Source organism: Narcine bancroftii, chromosome 6, assembly GCF_036971445.1.
Source record: "Narcine bancroftii isolate sNarBan1 chromosome 6, sNarBan1.hap1, whole genome shotgun sequence".
In the NCBI taxonomy this organism is placed as follows: domain Eukaryota; kingdom Metazoa; phylum Chordata; class Chondrichthyes; order Torpediniformes; family Narcinidae; genus Narcine; species Narcine bancroftii.
The window spans coordinates 6,908,411-6,926,857 of NC_091474.1; the positions used below are offsets into that span (position 1 = coordinate 6,908,411).

General features: G+C 38.8%; 1 protein-coding gene across 11 annotated transcripts in view; it reads right to left on the reverse strand.

Moving 5' to 3' along the window:
* Positions 1–18,447, reverse strand: part of prex1 (phosphatidylinositol-3,4,5-trisphosphate-dependent Rac exchange factor 1) — a 240,372-nt gene that overhangs the window by 142,538 nt on the left and 79,387 nt on the right. For all 11 annotated transcript variants that reach the window (XM_069883777.1, XM_069883774.1, XM_069883780.1 and 8 more), the window contains 3 exons: positions 17,511–17,633; positions 9,601–9,705; positions 8,928–9,029 (listed from right to left, as the gene is read on the reverse strand). In XM_069883777.1, coding sequence (XP_069739878.1) covers positions 8,928–9,029; positions 9,601–9,705; positions 17,511–17,633 — 330 coding nt within the window. The remainder of the gene's footprint in view (positions 1–8,927; positions 9,030–9,600; positions 9,706–17,510; positions 17,634–18,447) is intronic.

Genomic DNA, 18,447 nt, shown 5'->3' on the forward strand with positions numbered 1-18,447 from the left:
CCTGAATTTAATTGTAGTTTGGGGCATGGGAGGAATTTGTTTATCCATTGCGATATTCTATTTGGAACACATCATAGTATTCGATTACAAATATTTTTTCCAACCGAGAGCATATGTTGAAACAATGTTCAACAGTGTAGGAGAAAAATCACATCTAGCTAGATTCACACTTGAGAATATTTTAAGTGATGTTAAATAATTGAATCAACTCTCCAGCATTTTTGTGGTTGAATTTAGTTGCCACCTCATTGCACCATGATGCAGAGTGAAACACTGAACAGTCTCCAATCATGAAACAACAGCCAGAGGACTGAATATATTTCTGGTATTAACCAGAAACACACAAGACAAAAATACACGTTATTAAACAATGTACGCGAATGAAGTTACTTCAGCCATTTCATTGAAAACTTTCTGTGGGGCCTATTTGAGTTTCTGTTATCCTGGAGCTGGAGATTCATCTAAGATTATGAATTTTCAAAATTCAGGTATTGAATCTGAGCCTTAAAGCAAGTGTAGATAATGGGAAATATTCAATGCAAAACTGGGTCAATGTTTAAGATGCAAATGTGAGGATAGGGAAGCATAGCTTTCAAGAAATAAACCAGAACTGCCTCAGCTTTGGAAATTCTTTTTTTTTCCCCCCCAATCAACTGTTCATTTATGAACAATCTTAAAGGATTAATGACGTCCAGTAGATCTTGGAACAGCTCAGTAGATTTTAATGACCACCAGCTGCACACAGCTGAGAAACAAAAGCATTCACTCTTCTGCCAAACTTACTAAAAACTAATCATAGTATATTCGGGAAAACCTGGCTTGCAACCCAGCATTACGTTAAATCATTAATGTAAATGAAGTCAACAATTGCTGGCCTGGGACATCATATTTTGGAAAGCTCCAAAGCGCTGCTGTCATCAACCGAGTGCCACTTCATAGCTGTGCCTCACAGTCAAAATTTTGTACTTAATTATATTTAAAGGAACCCAGTGACTTCTAAATTCACCCACAACATAATAACCAGAGTGTTGGTTTTGTGAATATCCAAGTATTATTGTACGAGTTGCATCCACAGTTATAACCATAATACCATTAAACTCACACATGAGATTTATTACACTTTGGCCATTAGATTTTTGTCATAGTTTCCTTATTGTTGTGTTGCACTAAATGAAGAAATATTGGAATGGAAAATAAAGATATTGTTTAATTTGTTAGAAAACGGGCAAAATGGCACCAAATTAGAAGTCCAAATAAATAGTGATCAACAGCTTTTCTGATTATTTCAATTAACGACAGCATTAGTACCCAAACAAGGTCAAGTTTTACTGTTCCTATTAAATTAAATGTTTGCAGCTTGAAAGCAATGTCTAATTTATGTTCTTGCTTTCAGTCATCTTGAAAGCTTTACTTCCATTATTACTGACCCTGATTTAGCAATGCACAAGACAGAAGAATAAACCACAGAGTTTAATCCTATGTTCTCAGTAGCAACTGGCTTGAAACTCAATCCAATAGTTAATGCATAATAAATATGCCCATTTCAGGTTTCCCAGAAGGGAAAGTATCATACACAAATTCAGATGCTAGTGAATGAAGTTTAAAATATACAAACTAGAAATATATTTGAAAATCTGACTGGAATCCTTCTACCATGTCGGTTCTAACATCATACACCTTCCTAAATGGAAAAAGACATTTTGTCAGAATATTCCCAATTGTTGATTTAATGTTTATAAATTAACAAGCACAACTAGCCTAAAAACCAGATATAAAATATATTTTTAAAAATCTATAAACTTAGCAAGTCATGCAGCGTTCTTGGTGTAGCAAAGATAAAGATACATGAGCAATGTTTTGGGCCTGAGCCCTTCATCAAGGTGTGTTCAAACAGCAAGCAGGTGCCTGAACAAAATAGTACAGGGAGGAGCAAAGAGGTTATAGAAGTGTATATGGGTGGGAGGGCACAAGAGGAAAAGGCTGGGAAGTGGCAGATGTTGGCATCTGGCATAGTCTGGCTGTATGTAAACAAACACGCTTTGAACCAACCCAAGTAAAACTATGGTTTCTTTCGGTGAATTATTAAGTTCCATTTGAAGCATCACTTTCACTTTTCAGAAAATGCACAAGCGGCATCAATTATGCACGAGAAAAATATTTGGTGCATGAAATAACGTTGTCTCCTCAATTTTGAAAGTTTCACATTTCATTCTCCAGTTAAAAGCGAAGACGATGCAACTTTTTAGCAGTATCATTTCAAAGTTGAATCTCATGTCTGACCTTCATTAATAAAATGTCCCATTGAGCATTTACCACTTACAAACATGCAGAAAGAGAATAAATTGACTTTCTATTAGAAGGCAAAGAGGGGACATCAAATCAGCTCATTTTTCATTACACCAGTCGACTCCTTATGACTAACCTGCTATGTAAGAACATGGAGTTGTGAAGGAATCAGAAAAATTGGGAATTTTTTAAAAATTAAGAAATAAAAGGACAAGAAAACACCATTAACAAAACAAGAAAGAATCAGACCAGAGATAATATGGATTTTGATATTGACTGTGAGACAAGTAAAATGTTCTCAGCACCAACTTTCTACACTGATATATGCAGTTGACTTCTTTCACCATCAGCAAGCATCTCAACAGCACAAAACACTTCTCTCTGTGAAAAATGAACAGAGAGAACCCAGGAATCAAGGATCAAAGAGCTCCAGCAACGGAAATACTGGAATTTAATGCAACCAGGAACAGCAGGCATTACTCAAATTCTTGTGTTACATCAACCCATGTGGATACTTCAAATCACACAATTTACATTTCAGTGACAAATTAATAATTTCATTACTTTATCTCATCATGAATGTATCAACATTCCAAAACATTTTCATCATGAACAATGACTTATATTTTTGTCTTTCACCCTACATGTGTTGGGCACGATTCCAGATTCAGGCAGATGGAGGTTTTCAAAATCAAAATGTTTTACTAAGGGTTATCACATGACACAAAGTAACTTCCGATATGAATATAATGAAAAGTTATACTCATGTAAAGTTATATTCATGGAAAGTTACATTAGCACAAAGCAGCAAGCAAATAAAAGGAAGAAAGATTATGAAAGTAAACCCAGCACAAAATATAAAAGTCAGTGAAAGTTTTTTTTATATAATTAAAGTAGAAGGGGGAACTAAAGTTAACTTAGGTCCATTGGAATACAAGAAAGGGGCAAGGCGGAAGAGGCCGAGTGTTTGAAAGACTATTTTGGATCGGCCTTTGTGGTGAACACCTTTAATGTGTTCAGAGATATTAAGGATACAATGGGGGCAGTTTTGTACTAGTCTCCACAGGGCATACATCAACTTGATAATGTGTACACTGATATTGAAAGTAGCTCAGTACAAAATACTTTGCTACAGGAATAGCCAAGAGGAGAGGGTGGGAGGAGCAAATCAGGAACTAGTAGGAGATTGGATAACAAGTGAGGGGTGAAAAATGGTGGACAGATAGGGATGCTGAGGAAGTAGTTTGGAGACTGAGGCAGGTGATTAATAGGTTAGAGAGAGAGGGGGGGGAAAAATGGGTGAAGGTAGAAACAGCTAAAAAAAAGTAAAAAGAAAAAGAATTAAAAAAAGAAAAAAGAAAAAAGGATACAATGGGAGGTGAGGACCTTAACACAATCACAATCTCTTTAGTCGTAGTGAAAAAATGGGGTAAAGGTAGACAGCCCCCTGATCACGATGGAACCCATCTCAGGAACTGAAAAAAATGGCAGAGGTGTTTATAATATACCAAAATTCTCTGGACAGGTCCCAGCAGAATGGACGACAGCAAATGTCATGTTACTGTTTATACAAGCGTATAGTCAATAGGCGGACTATTCTTGACCAGTTTACTCAAAGTCTGTTGTCAGAAAAATGGTTGAAGTCATTTTTAAAGAAAAAAATAGCAAGACATCTAGAAAGAAATTGTTCCATCAGGCAAACATAGCATGGATTTTCAGAAGGCTTTCAATAAGGTACCAATTAAAAGGCTTATCTATAAGATAAGGATGTATGGAGTTAGGAATAAAGTATTAGCATGGAGGGAGGCATTCGGATAAATAACATTTCTCTGGTGGGCAACCAGAGTGCTGCAGGACTCAGTGCTGGGGCCACAACTATTCGAAACGTACATTCATGATTTGGAAGAGGGAAATGAGTGCACTGCTTCAAAACTTGCTGATGACAGAGTTGAATGGAACTACAAATTGCGCAGAGGGTGCTGAGAGCTTGCAGAGATAGGTTGGCATGTTCAAAATGTGCAGGGTTGTCGGGTAATTGGATGCAACTGGGTGGCAAGGGCTCATTGGCCGGAAGGGCCCGTTTCCGTGCTGCATGTCTAAATTAAATTACAAAATTAAAAACTAAATTAAAATTAAGTGAGTGGGAAAGGGTCTGGCAGATGGTAAATGTTCAGGCATCCACTTTAGAATCGAAAATAGAAGATCCAATTTTTATTTAAATAGTGAGAGATTGCAGTATGCTGTTGTGCAAAGGGACGCAGGAGAGCTTGCGCACGACTCACAAAAGATTAGTTTGCAGGTGCAAGATGTAAAAGGTGAAAGAAAGTTGGCCTTTGCTAGAGGGAAATAATTTCAGAGCAGGGAGGTTCTGCAGCAACCTTATAGGGTGCAAGTGAGGCCACACTTGGAGTGTGTAGCTCTGATCCCCTTGCAGAAGGGATTTACTGGCTTTGAAGGGCAGTGCAGAGAAAGTTCACCTGATTGATTTCAGAGATGAGCGGGTTAGCTTGTCAGGAGAGATCGAGTCACCAGAGATGATAATTAATGGAATTCAGAAGAATGAGGGAGAAACTTACAGAAACGTATAAAATTATGAAAGGGATAGATAAGAGGCTGGAAAGTCGTTTCCACTGGGAGACGAGACCCAAAACCAGAAACAAGGGGAGCAAATTTATGATGGCGATGAGGAGAAATTGCTTGTTACAGAGAAAAGTGAATCAGTGGAATTCTCTGTCCTGCCTCTTTAAATCAATTAACAACAAGAAATGGATAGATTTCTGCACAGTCAGGGAAATTAAAGGTTATGAGAAAAGGTAGGTCGGTGGAGCCGAGTCCAGAGCCAGATCAGCCATGGTCTTGGGAAATGGCAGAGCATGCTCAATGGCCGAATGCCCCACTGCTACTCCCATTTCTCATGAAATATTTAATCTAATATCTTCTTGCGATAAGGATCTGGGATCTGGACTTATGGATTCATCTTTTCAATCCATCTTTTCATGGGTTGGCATTTATACTTAACACAAAGTCACCACCCCTTTTTAACCTCTCCCTCCCCATGATGTCAGGAAACATCACCATTGCAAACATTTACTGCAGGAAACACAATTTATGGTAACAAAGAAAAACAAATGTTTCCCAATGCAAAAAAAACCATCAAAATCGTTTTATAATTGTTTTTATTCTTTTCAAGGCCAGAAATGTTTCTTCAACTTTAATTTCTGAATGTTCACAAGAAAGCAGAGTACAAGTCACTGAAAACAAGATTCCAGTACGAATGGTAAATCACACCCAATGTGCAGACCAAGAATAAACATTCAGTTTCGGTGCTGAAAACAAAAAAGCCTCTGCTTTGAAATTTGCCTGCAATCCCCAGTGATTGTGAAAAATCAGTTTGCCAATATTAAAGTTACATCGCCAGACACATTTTAAATTTGTGCCCTTGTCCAAGAGAAATTGGAGGGAAAAAAAATGTTTTCAAAATGTTATTGACTGCTACTACTCAATTATTGGCTCAGATGCTCCTCTGCTTACAATGCTCCAACTTACAATTTTTCCAAAGTTACAATGGTTTGAATCCGTACTTTCAATTTCAAATTTCGATCTGTTCCCGCACTTACTATATGTAGTACGCTACTCTCTCGCGATGCTGGGCGATAGCAGCATCGTGCGAGAGTATCGTTAAGCATACTCTCTCACGATGGTGACTCAACCACGCTCACAGTCTCAATGCCCAGAATGATTTCAGCTGTGTACATTAATAGTTTTTTCAGTGTGGAATAAAGGTATTCAAAATTTTATTAAAAAATGGTAGGGGCAGTATTCTTTTTCAAATTACACTGGAACACAACCCAATCATAAGTTGAGGAGCACCTGCAATAGATTTCCAAGTGCAACATTTTATCAAGAGAGGTCTGGCTGAAACTGCATTTGTTTCAAGTCTTCATCCCATAGTCTACCAGCTGCAAAATGCTATAAAGAAAGTCATAAATAAATCGCCATAATGCAACAAACAAAAGGAGAAACCGTTCCTTCCCAGTGCTTGCTCCACACTCAATCACTGAACATCCATTATTCCCAATCTAGGACTTTCATTTATCCATCTCCTCTCCATTGCCCTGATCATTCCCTTTATTTTCCTCTGCCTGCCTCACCCCATCTGAGCCTAAATTTACTACTGCCTTCTAATGCTGCACGACTTAATAATTGTAGTTTGTTTTGACTCCTCAAGTGTAATTCCATTAAATATTTAGCAAGGGTTTTTTAAAAAATTCTGTCTGGACAAAGAAGAGCGAAGGTAAAAGATGAGTAATAAAGAGTGGGCCACCCCGTTTGATAAACGTGGGTTCATTTGCACCTCAATATGTATATTAAACTGCAAGAAAAGGAGAATGAGGAAACAAATGGTAAAACTAAACAAAAATGGGAACAAGATTTAAATATAAAGATAAAAAAGGAAACATGGGAAAAATTATGTTCTGGAACGATGAGAAATACAATAAGTACGAGGCTACGTATGATACAATATAATTGGTTACACAGACTATACATTACACCGCAAAAGTTAAATAAATGGGACCCAACAGTATCTGATAGATGTTTTCGATGTAAAAAAGAAATGGGAACAACAATTCATGCAATCTGGACATGTGAGAGAGTAGAAAAATTTTGGGATGATCTCAATCAGATATTAAATAAAATAACAGAAAACAATATACCAAAGAATCCAGAGATCTTTCTCCTAAGTAACATAAAAAACAAAGAATTTGGAATTGATTTGGAGGATGCACAAAAAAGATTTGTGAAGATAGCCCTAGCCATAGCAAAAAAATGTATTATGTCAACCTGGAAATTGGAAGATAATTTGAAAATACAACAATGGTATATAGAAATGAATAAATGTATTCCATTAGAAAAAATAACATATAGTTTAAGAAATAATATTGAAATATTCGAACAAGTATGGGAGCCTTACATTAAATACAATAGCGAAAACCTACCGGGGACAAACATTACCTAAGTTGATGGAAGGAGAAGGAAAGAAAAGAATGGACTCAGTAGAATTTCTGGTGTATTTTTGTTGAATGACAACATTGTCTGACTGGTTTAATGCAACCTAGATTGTATACCTAAAATGGATAAGAGGGGGGGGTGGGGGGGTGGCTTGGGAGGAGGGAGGGGGGGGAAGAAAAAGTCACTGTATATGTGTGAAAAAGAAAAAGTGTATATCATGGCTAATGTGATTTATGGTGTGAAAAATTAAAAATTAAAAATTAAAAAAAAGATTGGATGAGCCAGTGGAAACAAAGCTGTATAAGTTTTAATTTTCTTTCACGTGATTGACAATAATGGAGTCAAAGGCTCTGAACAATAATTCCAATGAATCTCGTGATGTAATACAATACCCACAACTGTGTGGCCAAGTTCAGCTCTTACAATCGATAAATTCGCTGACACCATCATTTTTGGTCAAATAACATGCAATGATGAGTCATAATAAAGAACAGTGATCAAGCGTTAAACAGGGAAGCCTGCAGATGCTGTGACTGTGGTGCAATGCACAAAAGGGCTGGGGAAACTCAGTTGGTCACACAGCATCAATAGCAACCAGTATTTCAGGCCTGAGCCCTTTGTCAAGGTATGAGCAAAAAGCAAGCAGAAGCCTGAATAAAAAGGTTTGGGGGGGGCTGGTGGGGAGAAAAGGAGAAGAGGAAGTAAAAGGGCAAGGGGGAGGAGTACAGGCTATTGGGTAGAAAAGAAAAAAAGTGATAGGAGAAGGAAGCAGCTCTTTGAATGCAGAGGCAAAGGAATAAGGATCAGGAGGAAAGGAAACAGACTTTGGGAAAGGGTTTAACAAAAATTGAAGGTCATTGTTCATGATGTCTGGTTGGAGAGTGACCAGACAGAATATTATGTATTATTCCTCGAGTTTGCCGGTAGTTTGTCAGTGCACGAGACCATGGACAGGCATGTCAGTGTGGAATTAAAATTGTTTGCCACAGAGGTCTCCACTATTGCATCAGACAGAATAAAAGTGCTCAATGAAATTATCACCCAGCCTGCGTTCAGTCTCTCCCATGTCAAGCAAGCCACAATAGGAACAGCAAATGCAGTAGGTGACCTCTGCAGATTCACAAGTGAAATGATGCTTCACTTGGAAGGACTTTTTGTGGCCCTGAATGGTGGTGAGGGTGGAGGTGTGGGCACAAGTATAGCATTTCTTGCAGTCAGTACCAAGGGGGTGATTAGTGAGAATGGATGTGTGGACGAGGGAATCTCAGAGGAAGCGGAGAGGGGGAAGGTATGCCTGGTGAGGGGGGAATTGTGGTGTACGTGGTGGAATTTGCAGACGACAATATGTTGGATGCAGGGGCAGATGAGCCAGAACACCAATCTTGCTCTCAGTGTCACTAAGACCAAGGAGCTTATTGTGTATTTTATGAAGGGGGAGGCCAAAGGACCATTGGTGATCAACTATGGCAACAGTTAGTACTTTCAAGTTTCTGGATGTCCACATATCAGAATAACTTTCCTACAGCCAGCACACGAAGGCAATAAGTGACGATCACATCACAACGATTTATTGTGCAAAACATACATATGAAAAAATACATTTATTTTGTTTGATTCCATGGTTTTTGTACCTTGAGTAGTAGGGGATATTTACAGATTCTTTGTATTGGGGTGAGCAAATACCCTTCTAGTGGGATATCTGTGGTCTTCATTCCTCCCAATACCATGCAATTCTAAAAGAAAATAAACTATTGTTAGGACTCAAATCATTGAAAACAAAAAAAAAATTTGAATAACAGATTTCAAAAGTGATTACGTGGATCTTAGAGAGGAGGAGGCAGAAATCCAGAGCAGTGATTCACTATTTGGAATTTTTAAGTATTTGCACTTTTCACCATGAAGTAAATAGGAAATAAACTGTTGTAAAATTCCAAATTAACCAAGGTAGAATGGTTTAAATGCTTGAAAATGGAGATGGTGCAAATACCTTTAAAGGATTCAAGTCTCTTGCAGGCAAAATATTTTAAAAATTATTTGATTCTAAAAAGGTGACAATGCTCAAAATTATTAATATTCCAAATGTTGGACTCTGGATGTTAAAAAATTAACAGAATATTGTAATATATTATGCCTTTGACCAAGCTCTCATGAAGTTGTTTAAATAAAAACCGAGTATTCAGCCAATTTAGTTTATCTACTAAATGAGGTTTATTGGAAGAGCTCCAAAATCAAAAGCAATTTTATTTTACAACTTAGTGAAAATATTTTTTAACAAACATTCACTCATCTTAATTCCAAGCTTACCAGAAGCATAGCCCGCACTTCAGGTATTTTGTTCAATTCCATTAAAAGTCTCAAAGCCTTTTCGTGGTTGCTACAATATTCTTGATAGACACAAAATCGATCTTTCTGGAACACAAGGATAACACTGGTGTTACACAGGTGATACTTCTGCACAAATTCTATATTACGGTGCAGAGAACATTTGGCTGAAGGTGGATTTATCTGTTAATGTAGAGAAATAAAATTACTTAAGTTAAACCAATGAGTAGTTCAAGAGCCCAGAAATCTAAGTTACAAACTGGAGAAGTATTAACTGGGACACTCATTGCTCTGACAAGATCTTCGACAACCGATATGTATTGTCATCTTTGACTTGGCAAAAAAAAAAATTAGAAAAGGATTTCAGCAACGAGTTACGATCATCTGGAGTGAGCAAAATAATTAATTAATGGAATTCTTTGGCTTGGCTTCGCGGACGAAGATTTATGGAGGGGGTAAAAAGTCCACGTCAGCTGCAGGCTCGTTTGTGGCTGACCAGTCCGATGCGGGACAGGCAGACACGATTGCAGCGGTTGCAAGGGAAAATTGGTTGGTTGGGGTTGGGTGTTGGGTTTTTCCTCCTTTGCCTTTTGTCAGTGAGGTGGGCTCTGCGGTCTTCTTCAAAGGAGGCTGCTGCCCGCCAAACTGTGAGGCGCCAAGATGCACGGTTTGAGGCGTTATCAGCCCACTGGCGGTGGTCAATGTGGCAGGCACCAAGAGATTTCTTTAGGCAGTCCTTGTACCTTTTCTTTGGTGCACCTCTGTCACGGTGGCCAGTGGAGAGCTCGCCATATAACACGATCTTGGGAAGGCGATGGTCCTCCATTCTGGAGACGTGAATTAATGGAATTAGAGGAGGACTAAAAGGAAAATGTTTCCAGGAGACAAAAAAAATAACTGAAGGAGGAATTTTTGGGGGGGAGAGGGGGAGGAAAAAGAGGATGAGGTGGGAGAAAGTTAATGTTCCCAAATCAGAGCATCAACTTAAAACTTCAACAATGTCCCCCCCCCACCCCACAACAAATGCAAATGAAGGAACTCTCCGAGTTCCTCCAACAATTTGCTTTCTGCTCCAGCTTTCAATACCTGCTGTCTTGCCTTCCCAAATATTTCAAGGCTTTTGATGAAGGAGCAAGGAATTAATTGGAATGGATTCCAGTTAACTCAAGTCCATTGGTCCTCAATGGTGAACAATTCATCTATCATCTCAATAACTCAAAATATTTTTTACCTTAGACTTTGGAGGAACAAAAAAAGATGGTGCCATATATTGGGTAATATTATCATGCAACATTCGGCTGCTCCAATATTTTAGAGATGTTCAACTTCCAATGACTCGCTACGTCATCATGAGTTACCACATGAAAACAAAGTCCCACAAGAGAAGAGCCAAGTTATACATTTACGGGCAACCTGCATGAAATGAATTTGATATTTGGACAGTCTAAAACTTTCAAAAAGGTACAACTCTGGATCATCTGGAAAACCCACTTTTTAATTTTTTTTCCCCCCCCAAAATGCCCCCAGTTCTTCCCAGAAGGGTCTCTCAGCTATGTACATAGCCAGGTGGCGTGGCAAAGGTTCCAATCTCCACACCAAACCTAAAGCACATTTCTGAAATTTCGGGCTTTGATTTATGCAATTTTTGCGGTGCGAGGTACAGCTGGTGCAAAACCGTGCAAGTCCTACTCCCAGTTAAATACCACACGATGGAATATGGAAATGCCGAATTGCATTCCGTTGGAGAAAAATCACTTACAATCGAAGGGGGAAACATGACACATCTGTTAAAGTGTGGCAGCCATGTCTGAAATGCTTGGCTCCCCTCCCTATGAAATATGGATATTATAAAAACCATTCCTAGTAAGGAAAGGATTGGAGTTAAGAAAATGGAACATGGCACACGTGACGTGCATGTTTTCTTGAAAGGCCTTTTTCAGTTTGTTTTTTTTTTTAGTTTTTTTAAATTTCTTACTTGGGTCATTTAATTAGAGGTTGTTTTTTTTTAAGGTCTTTGGTGGGGGATCTGAACCCCACTTGTATTTATGCAAAGCATAAATCGGTATGACTATGTGTTTGGGGGCAAGGGGAAACAAAACAGACACTGTACGTTCCATGAATGTGGAAAAAGATTGTATTGATTGTTGAAAATACTTTTGAGTCTGTGGAAAAAAAAGCCTATATCCAGCAGAGACGGCTGAAAACTATGATTCTCTATCATGGGACTTGCCCGAGAAAAACTTTTAAACCCAAAGAATTTTCCAAAGTGAGCCCATAACCATTAATAATTGTCAATTGAGAAAAGGAAAATGGTAAAAAAAAAAATCCTAAAATTGCCAACATAGAAGTGTATTTGGAAAACTTCATTTCCATTTCTACCCAAGAAGGGTGATTCACTAACGTATCCAAATGTAATAATAAAAATAAATATTAAGATCGCATATTTATAATGAGCCTCCATGGCTTGGATTAAAAATGACTGAGATTGAGATTTGAACATAACCCTTTCAGATGAAGATGAGTACTCTACTCTCATTTTGTCCAAGGCATTGCTGATTACAATTTAAGGTGGTTCACAGAACACACACGTCCAAATTTAAATGATCTTGTTTTTATGCTGATGTTGATCCACTATGTGAGAAGTGTAAAATTTTTGAAGCTAATTGATCCATATGCTTTGGGAGTGCCCAAATTTTGAGAGATTTTGGAAAGATATTTTCCAAACTTTATCAATGATTTTTAAGATTAACGTAGAACCTTGTCCGTTAATTACTTTGTTTTGTTTTTCTCGTGAACCAGATACACTTTTGTCTGCATCAGGAGAAAGTTTTATCCTTTACCATGCTGATAGCCAGACGAGCTATTTTACTGAAATGGAAAGATGATCTTCACCTACCCATACAAAGTGGTTATGTGATGTCATGTCCCATTTAAGTTTGGAGAAAATTAGATACAAGAGTACAGATAGAAATTTTCAATTTATAAAAATGTGAGGCCCATTCATAGAATATTATGATTGGAATAATTAGGAATTTTGAACATTCCAGAGATTCTCTATCCATTGTCTGGAGGTCCCCATCAGATCCACAATTTCCTTTTTTTTATATATATAAAAGTAAACAAGGTCACTTTAATTAGAGGGTGGGGTTGCTTAGGGTTTTTTTTTTCTTTTTATTATTTTTTTTATTTGGCTTAACTTGGAAAATATGGTTTAACATGGTGATCATAGATTAATTCAATTACTTTTTTCTGACGTGGATGAAGGAAACGTTGATGTAGTTCCATCAATGTTTTTTTTGTACCTGTATGTATAGGAGATGACTTGTTAGGTGTTTTCCTTAAAATTTAATATGCAAGTTTATATGTTAAACGCAATAAAAATATTTTAAAAAGAAAAAGAAGAATTTTGATGGAAAAGTAAGGTTGCTGGTGGCTGGCCAGCAATGGGCTTTTATGGGCAAGTACAGAATTACTAAGGAGAATAACTCATTTCTTCAACATTTGTGCCTGTCAAACCAAATTTGGACATCAAAGATTTAAGATGTTTCAAAAACATTTTAGTCAAACTGGAAGATAACCTTTAGGTTTCACCAACTAACTTTGAACTGGTGCCATACATGAGGCTCCAAGATGAGATCCCATGGAATTACAGGTGGAATACTAGCAGGGGTTAATCAGTAGAAATAAAGGGATCCTAGTCTGGTTGGCAACCAGTTACCAGAGGTTGATGATGGGGCCACCTCTTTTTTACATTGCATATAAATGATTTGTATTATGGAATAGGTGGCTTTGTGGCTAAATTTGTAGATTATACCAAAATAGATGGTAGGTTTGGTGGTGCTAAGAGAGACTTGGATTGATTATGAGAAAGGGCAAAGAGGTGGCAGATGAAACACAATGTTGGAAAGTGTTCAGTTACGCACTTTGGAAATAGGTGGACAGAGAATTATTTAGATGGGGAGAAAATTCAAAATTCCAAGGTGCAAAGGGACTTTGGAATGCTCATGAAGGAAACCCTGAAGGTTAACCTCTAGGTTGAGTTGGTAGTGAAGAAAGCAAATGAAATTTTGGCATTCATTTCAAGAACAATAGTATACAAGAGCAGAGATGTTGAGGCTCTATAAAGCACTAGTGAGACCTCACTGGGAGTACTGTGTACTATTTTGGGCACCTTATGTGAGAAAAAACATGTTGGAATTGGAGAGGGTTCAGAGAAGATTTACAAGAATGATACCAGGAATGAAATAAGCATGATGAACACTTGTCAGTTCTTGAACTGTATTCGGAGTACAGAAGGATTTTGGTGGGGGTGGGGTTGCAATCTCCAAGGTTTTTCAAATCCCAAGGGCCTGGACAGAGTAGAAGTAGCAAGGATGTTTCCCATGATTGTGGAGTCAAGGACAAGAGGGCACATGATAAAAGGGAATCAATTTAAAACAAATGCAACAAAATTTCTTTAGTTTAGATGGTCTTGAGTCTATGGAACTTGTTGCTGCATGTGGCTGTGGAAGTGAGGTCGTTGGGTGTATTTAAAGCAGATATTTGTTGGGGTATTAGGGGTTGGAGAGAAAGATGGGAATGGGGTTGAATGGGAGGATGGATCAGCTCATGATTAGAATGGGGGTACAGATTCAAATTGGCCAATTTCTGCTACTGTATCTTGTGAGATTCTCAGAATTGAGTGCAGTCTAATTCACTAAATCTATAACCATATAACCACTTACAGCACAGAACAGGCCAGTTCGGCCCTACTAGTCCATGCCGTAACAAATCCCCACCCTCCTAGTCCCACTGACCAGCACCCGGTCCATACCCCTCCAGTCCTCTCCTTTCCATGTAACTATCCAGTCTTTCCTTAAATGTAACCAATGATCCCGCCTCGACCACGTCTGTCGGAAGCTCATTCCACATCCCTACCACCCTTTGCGTAAAGAAATTTCCCATCATGTTCCCCTTATAATTTTCCCCCTTCAATCTTAAACCATGCCCTCTAGTTTGAATCTCCCCCACTCTTAATTGAAAAAGCCTATCCATGTTTACTCTGGCTGTCCCTTTTAAAATCTTAAACACCTCTATCAAGTCCCCTCTCAATCTTCTACGCTCCAGAGAAAAAAGCCCCAGTCTGCACAACCTTTCCCTGTAACTCATACCTTGAAATCCTGTCAACATTCTCGTGAACTTTCTCTGCACTCTCTCTATTTTGTTTATATCTTTCCTATAATTTGGTGACCAAAACTGTACACAGTACTCCAAATTTGGCCTCACCAATGCCTTGTACAATTTCATCATAACCTCCCTACTCTTGAATTCAATACTCCAATTTATGAAGCCCAACATTCCAAATGCCTTCTTCACCACACCATCTACCTGAGTATCAGCCTTGAGGGCACTATTTACCATCACTCCTAAATCCCTTTGTTGCTCTGCACATCTCAATAGCCTACCATTTAATGCATATGACCTATTTAGATTTGCTTTTCCAAAATGTAACACCTCACACTTATCTGTATTAAATTCCATCAGCCATTTCTCAGCCCACACCTCCAGCCTTCCTAAATCACCTTTTAATTTACGGTAATCTTCCTCACTGTCCACAACACCACCAATCTTTGTATCACCCACAAACTTGCTTATCCATTTCTCCACCCCTACTTCCAGATCGTTAATATATATAACAAACAATAGTGGACCGAGGACCGATCTCTGAGGAACTCCACTGGTCACCGGCCTCCAAGTGGACAAACAATTTTCTACCACTACTCTCTGACACCTCCCATCCAACCATTGCTGAATCCATTTCACTACCTCCTTATTTATACCTAATGCCTCCACCTTTTTTCCTAACCTCCTGTGGGGAACTTTGTCAAAAGCTTTACTAAAGTCTAAATAGACAACATCCACAGCTTTCCCTTCATCAATCTTTTTTGTAACCCCCTCTAAAAACTCAATCAGGTTTGTCAAGCATGATCTACCCCTGACAAAACCATGCTGATTACTCCCTATCAATCCCTGTACCTCCAAATATTTGGAAATACCATCCCTCAGAACACTTTCCATCAACTTGCCCACCACAGACGTCAGACTCACGGGCCTATAATTCCCAGGTTTACATTTGGACCCTTTCTTTAACAGCAGAACCACATGCGCCACCCTCCGTGGCGCATTACCCCCGTGGCCAGTGCCCTGTTAATGGCCCCACTATCTGCCCACAAGCCTCCCTGAGTGTCCTTGGGAATATTTTGTCCGGTCCCAGAGATTTATCCACCTTTATCTTTTTCAACACAGCCATCTCTACCTCCTCGGTTATCCTTATATGCTTCATTACCTCCCCACTATTTTTCTTTACCTCAACTGGTTCAATATTTTTTCCCTAGTGAATACCGAGGCAAAGAAATCATTCAAAATTTCCCCCATTTCCTGTGACTTCTCACTCAGCCTACCCTCACTATCTACAAGGGGTCAAATTTTATCCCTCACTAATCTTATACTTTTAATGTACTTATAGAAACCCTTTGGATTTATTTTTACTCTGTCTGCCAAAGCCTCTTCGTGCCTTTTTTTGGCCTTTCTAATTTCTTTGTTAAGATTCCTTCTACACTCCATGTTGTCCTCCTTCAAATTGTCAGCTCTCTGTTCTTTATACCTCTTGTACACCTCCCTTTTTCTCCTAACCAAATTTCCAAAATTCCTCGAAAACCAAGCCTCCCTATGACTTCCAGCCTTTCCTTTGATCCTCACTGGGACATAACTACTCTGTACCCTCAAAATTTCTTTTTTGAATATCCTCCATTTTTCATTTACACCCTCACCTGAAAATATCCTGTCCCACTCAATACTCCCCAAATCCCTTCTTATTCCTTCGAACTTTGCTCTTCTGCAATCCAGAACCTCAACTTTAGGCCCCTCCTTGCTCTTCCCTAAAACTACCTTAAAACTAACAGAATTATGATCACTAGACCCAATTGGATCTCCAACATTAATGTCTGATACCTGACCTAGCTCGTTCCCTAACAGGAGATCCAGTATTACACTGTCCCGAGTCGGTTCTTCTACTAATTGATTCAGAAAACAATCTTGAACACATTTAACGAACTCTAGCCCATCCAGCCCTTTAACTGCATGGGTATCCCAATCAATGTGAGGGAAGTTAAAATCTCCCATGATCACTATCTTAAGATTCTCACACATATATGTTATCTCTCTACACATTTGTTCCTCTAGTTTTCTTGACCCATTTGGTGGTCTGTAATACACCCCTATTAGCACCCTCATGCCTCCTTCACCCCTCAATTCCACCCAAACAGCCTCACTGGACGATCCCTCCAGACCATCTTGCCACCTCACGGCAGTAATGTCCTCCTTAACAAGCAGAGCAACTCCTCCCCCTTTTTTTAACCCCCTGATCTATCACATCTAAAACAAATGTATCCTGGAACGTTAAGTTGCCAGTCCTGCCCCTCTTGTAGCCAGGTCTCACTAATTTCCACAATATCGTGACCCCAAGTATCTGTCCATGCTCTAAGCTCATCTACCTTGTTCACTATGCTTCTTGCATTAAAATATATGCATTTCAGAGAATGACCCTCACATACATTCTCTTTTCTACCTTCTACCCTAATCTCCATCCTACCTTTGTTATAATTTTTATTCTTATCTAGGTGGCCATGCTCCCTTGACACTGCTCTCACACTCTGTTCCCCACCCCCCTGCCAAACTAGTTTAAACCTTCCCCCACAGTTCTACCAAATCTGCTTGCCAGCACATTGGTCCCCCTCCAGTTCAAGTGGAGTCCGTCCCTTTTGTACAGGTCCGACCTTCCCCAGAAGAGATCCCAATGATCCAGAAATCTTATCCCTACTTATAAGAAAAATAAATTGGCCAACTCTACTCACAAACTGAAGGAAGGTATTTCCCAATTCATGTTGAGGTTGTGGTTCTGGTTGTAAACAGCACTCAAGAGCTTCCAGGAACAGCATGTGGACATCGAGAATCTCTTCAATATTAGAAAACAAAATCTGGAAAAAAAAGAATGTGAATCAAATTCAGAGTAAAAAAATCTCATTATTGAGCTATCAATCTGCATTGCAGGATAACGTATTGTTCATGAAAACGCCCAACAACAAAAAAAATTGCTTACGAATCCACCCCATTTCCAAGATTAGAAAGCCTTGAGAAACAGTTTAAAAGTTAGAAGAAACTCTGACCATAACTCCCACTCAAATTCACTCCAAAGTTGTAAAAATGTTTAATTTTGAAGGAACACAAGCAAGCCAAATATTGATCACTCATTTAATTGGGAAAGTGTGCTTTACTTAATGGATAAACCAGAATTAATTAATTTTATTCACAATCATTATTGCCCCATTTCTTGCCTTGTAAATAATAGTTAGAACATTGCATTGAGAGGTAGCTCACGACCTGATTCAAGATCATTTCAGTGCAGCAAATGCCTCAGGAAATTTTACACCTTTCTACTGATAGCAAAAGGAGTTGGGTGGGGGGGGGGGGAGTGGTGGAGGGGGTGTGAGAGGGAAAGGCAGGGACAAGCTGAGCATTACCTTTTTGAACAGTTGCCAATATAAAAGCCACATGTTACTGACCTAGTAAAGGGGGTACCTGGGTTACCCAAATACAGTTCTAAGGAACGGAACCCATAAACTAAATTTTCTACAAGTCAGAAACAAAGAATTTTCCCCAAAATTGTCAACCTTGACAGCACTTGGAGACCAATTTGCAAAGGGTAGACTAGGAAAGTCAATGTCCGTGACTGGGGCTGATACCAGCAAATGAACCCTGACAAACACTTGTCTGAATGGTGGTGTGACGGGG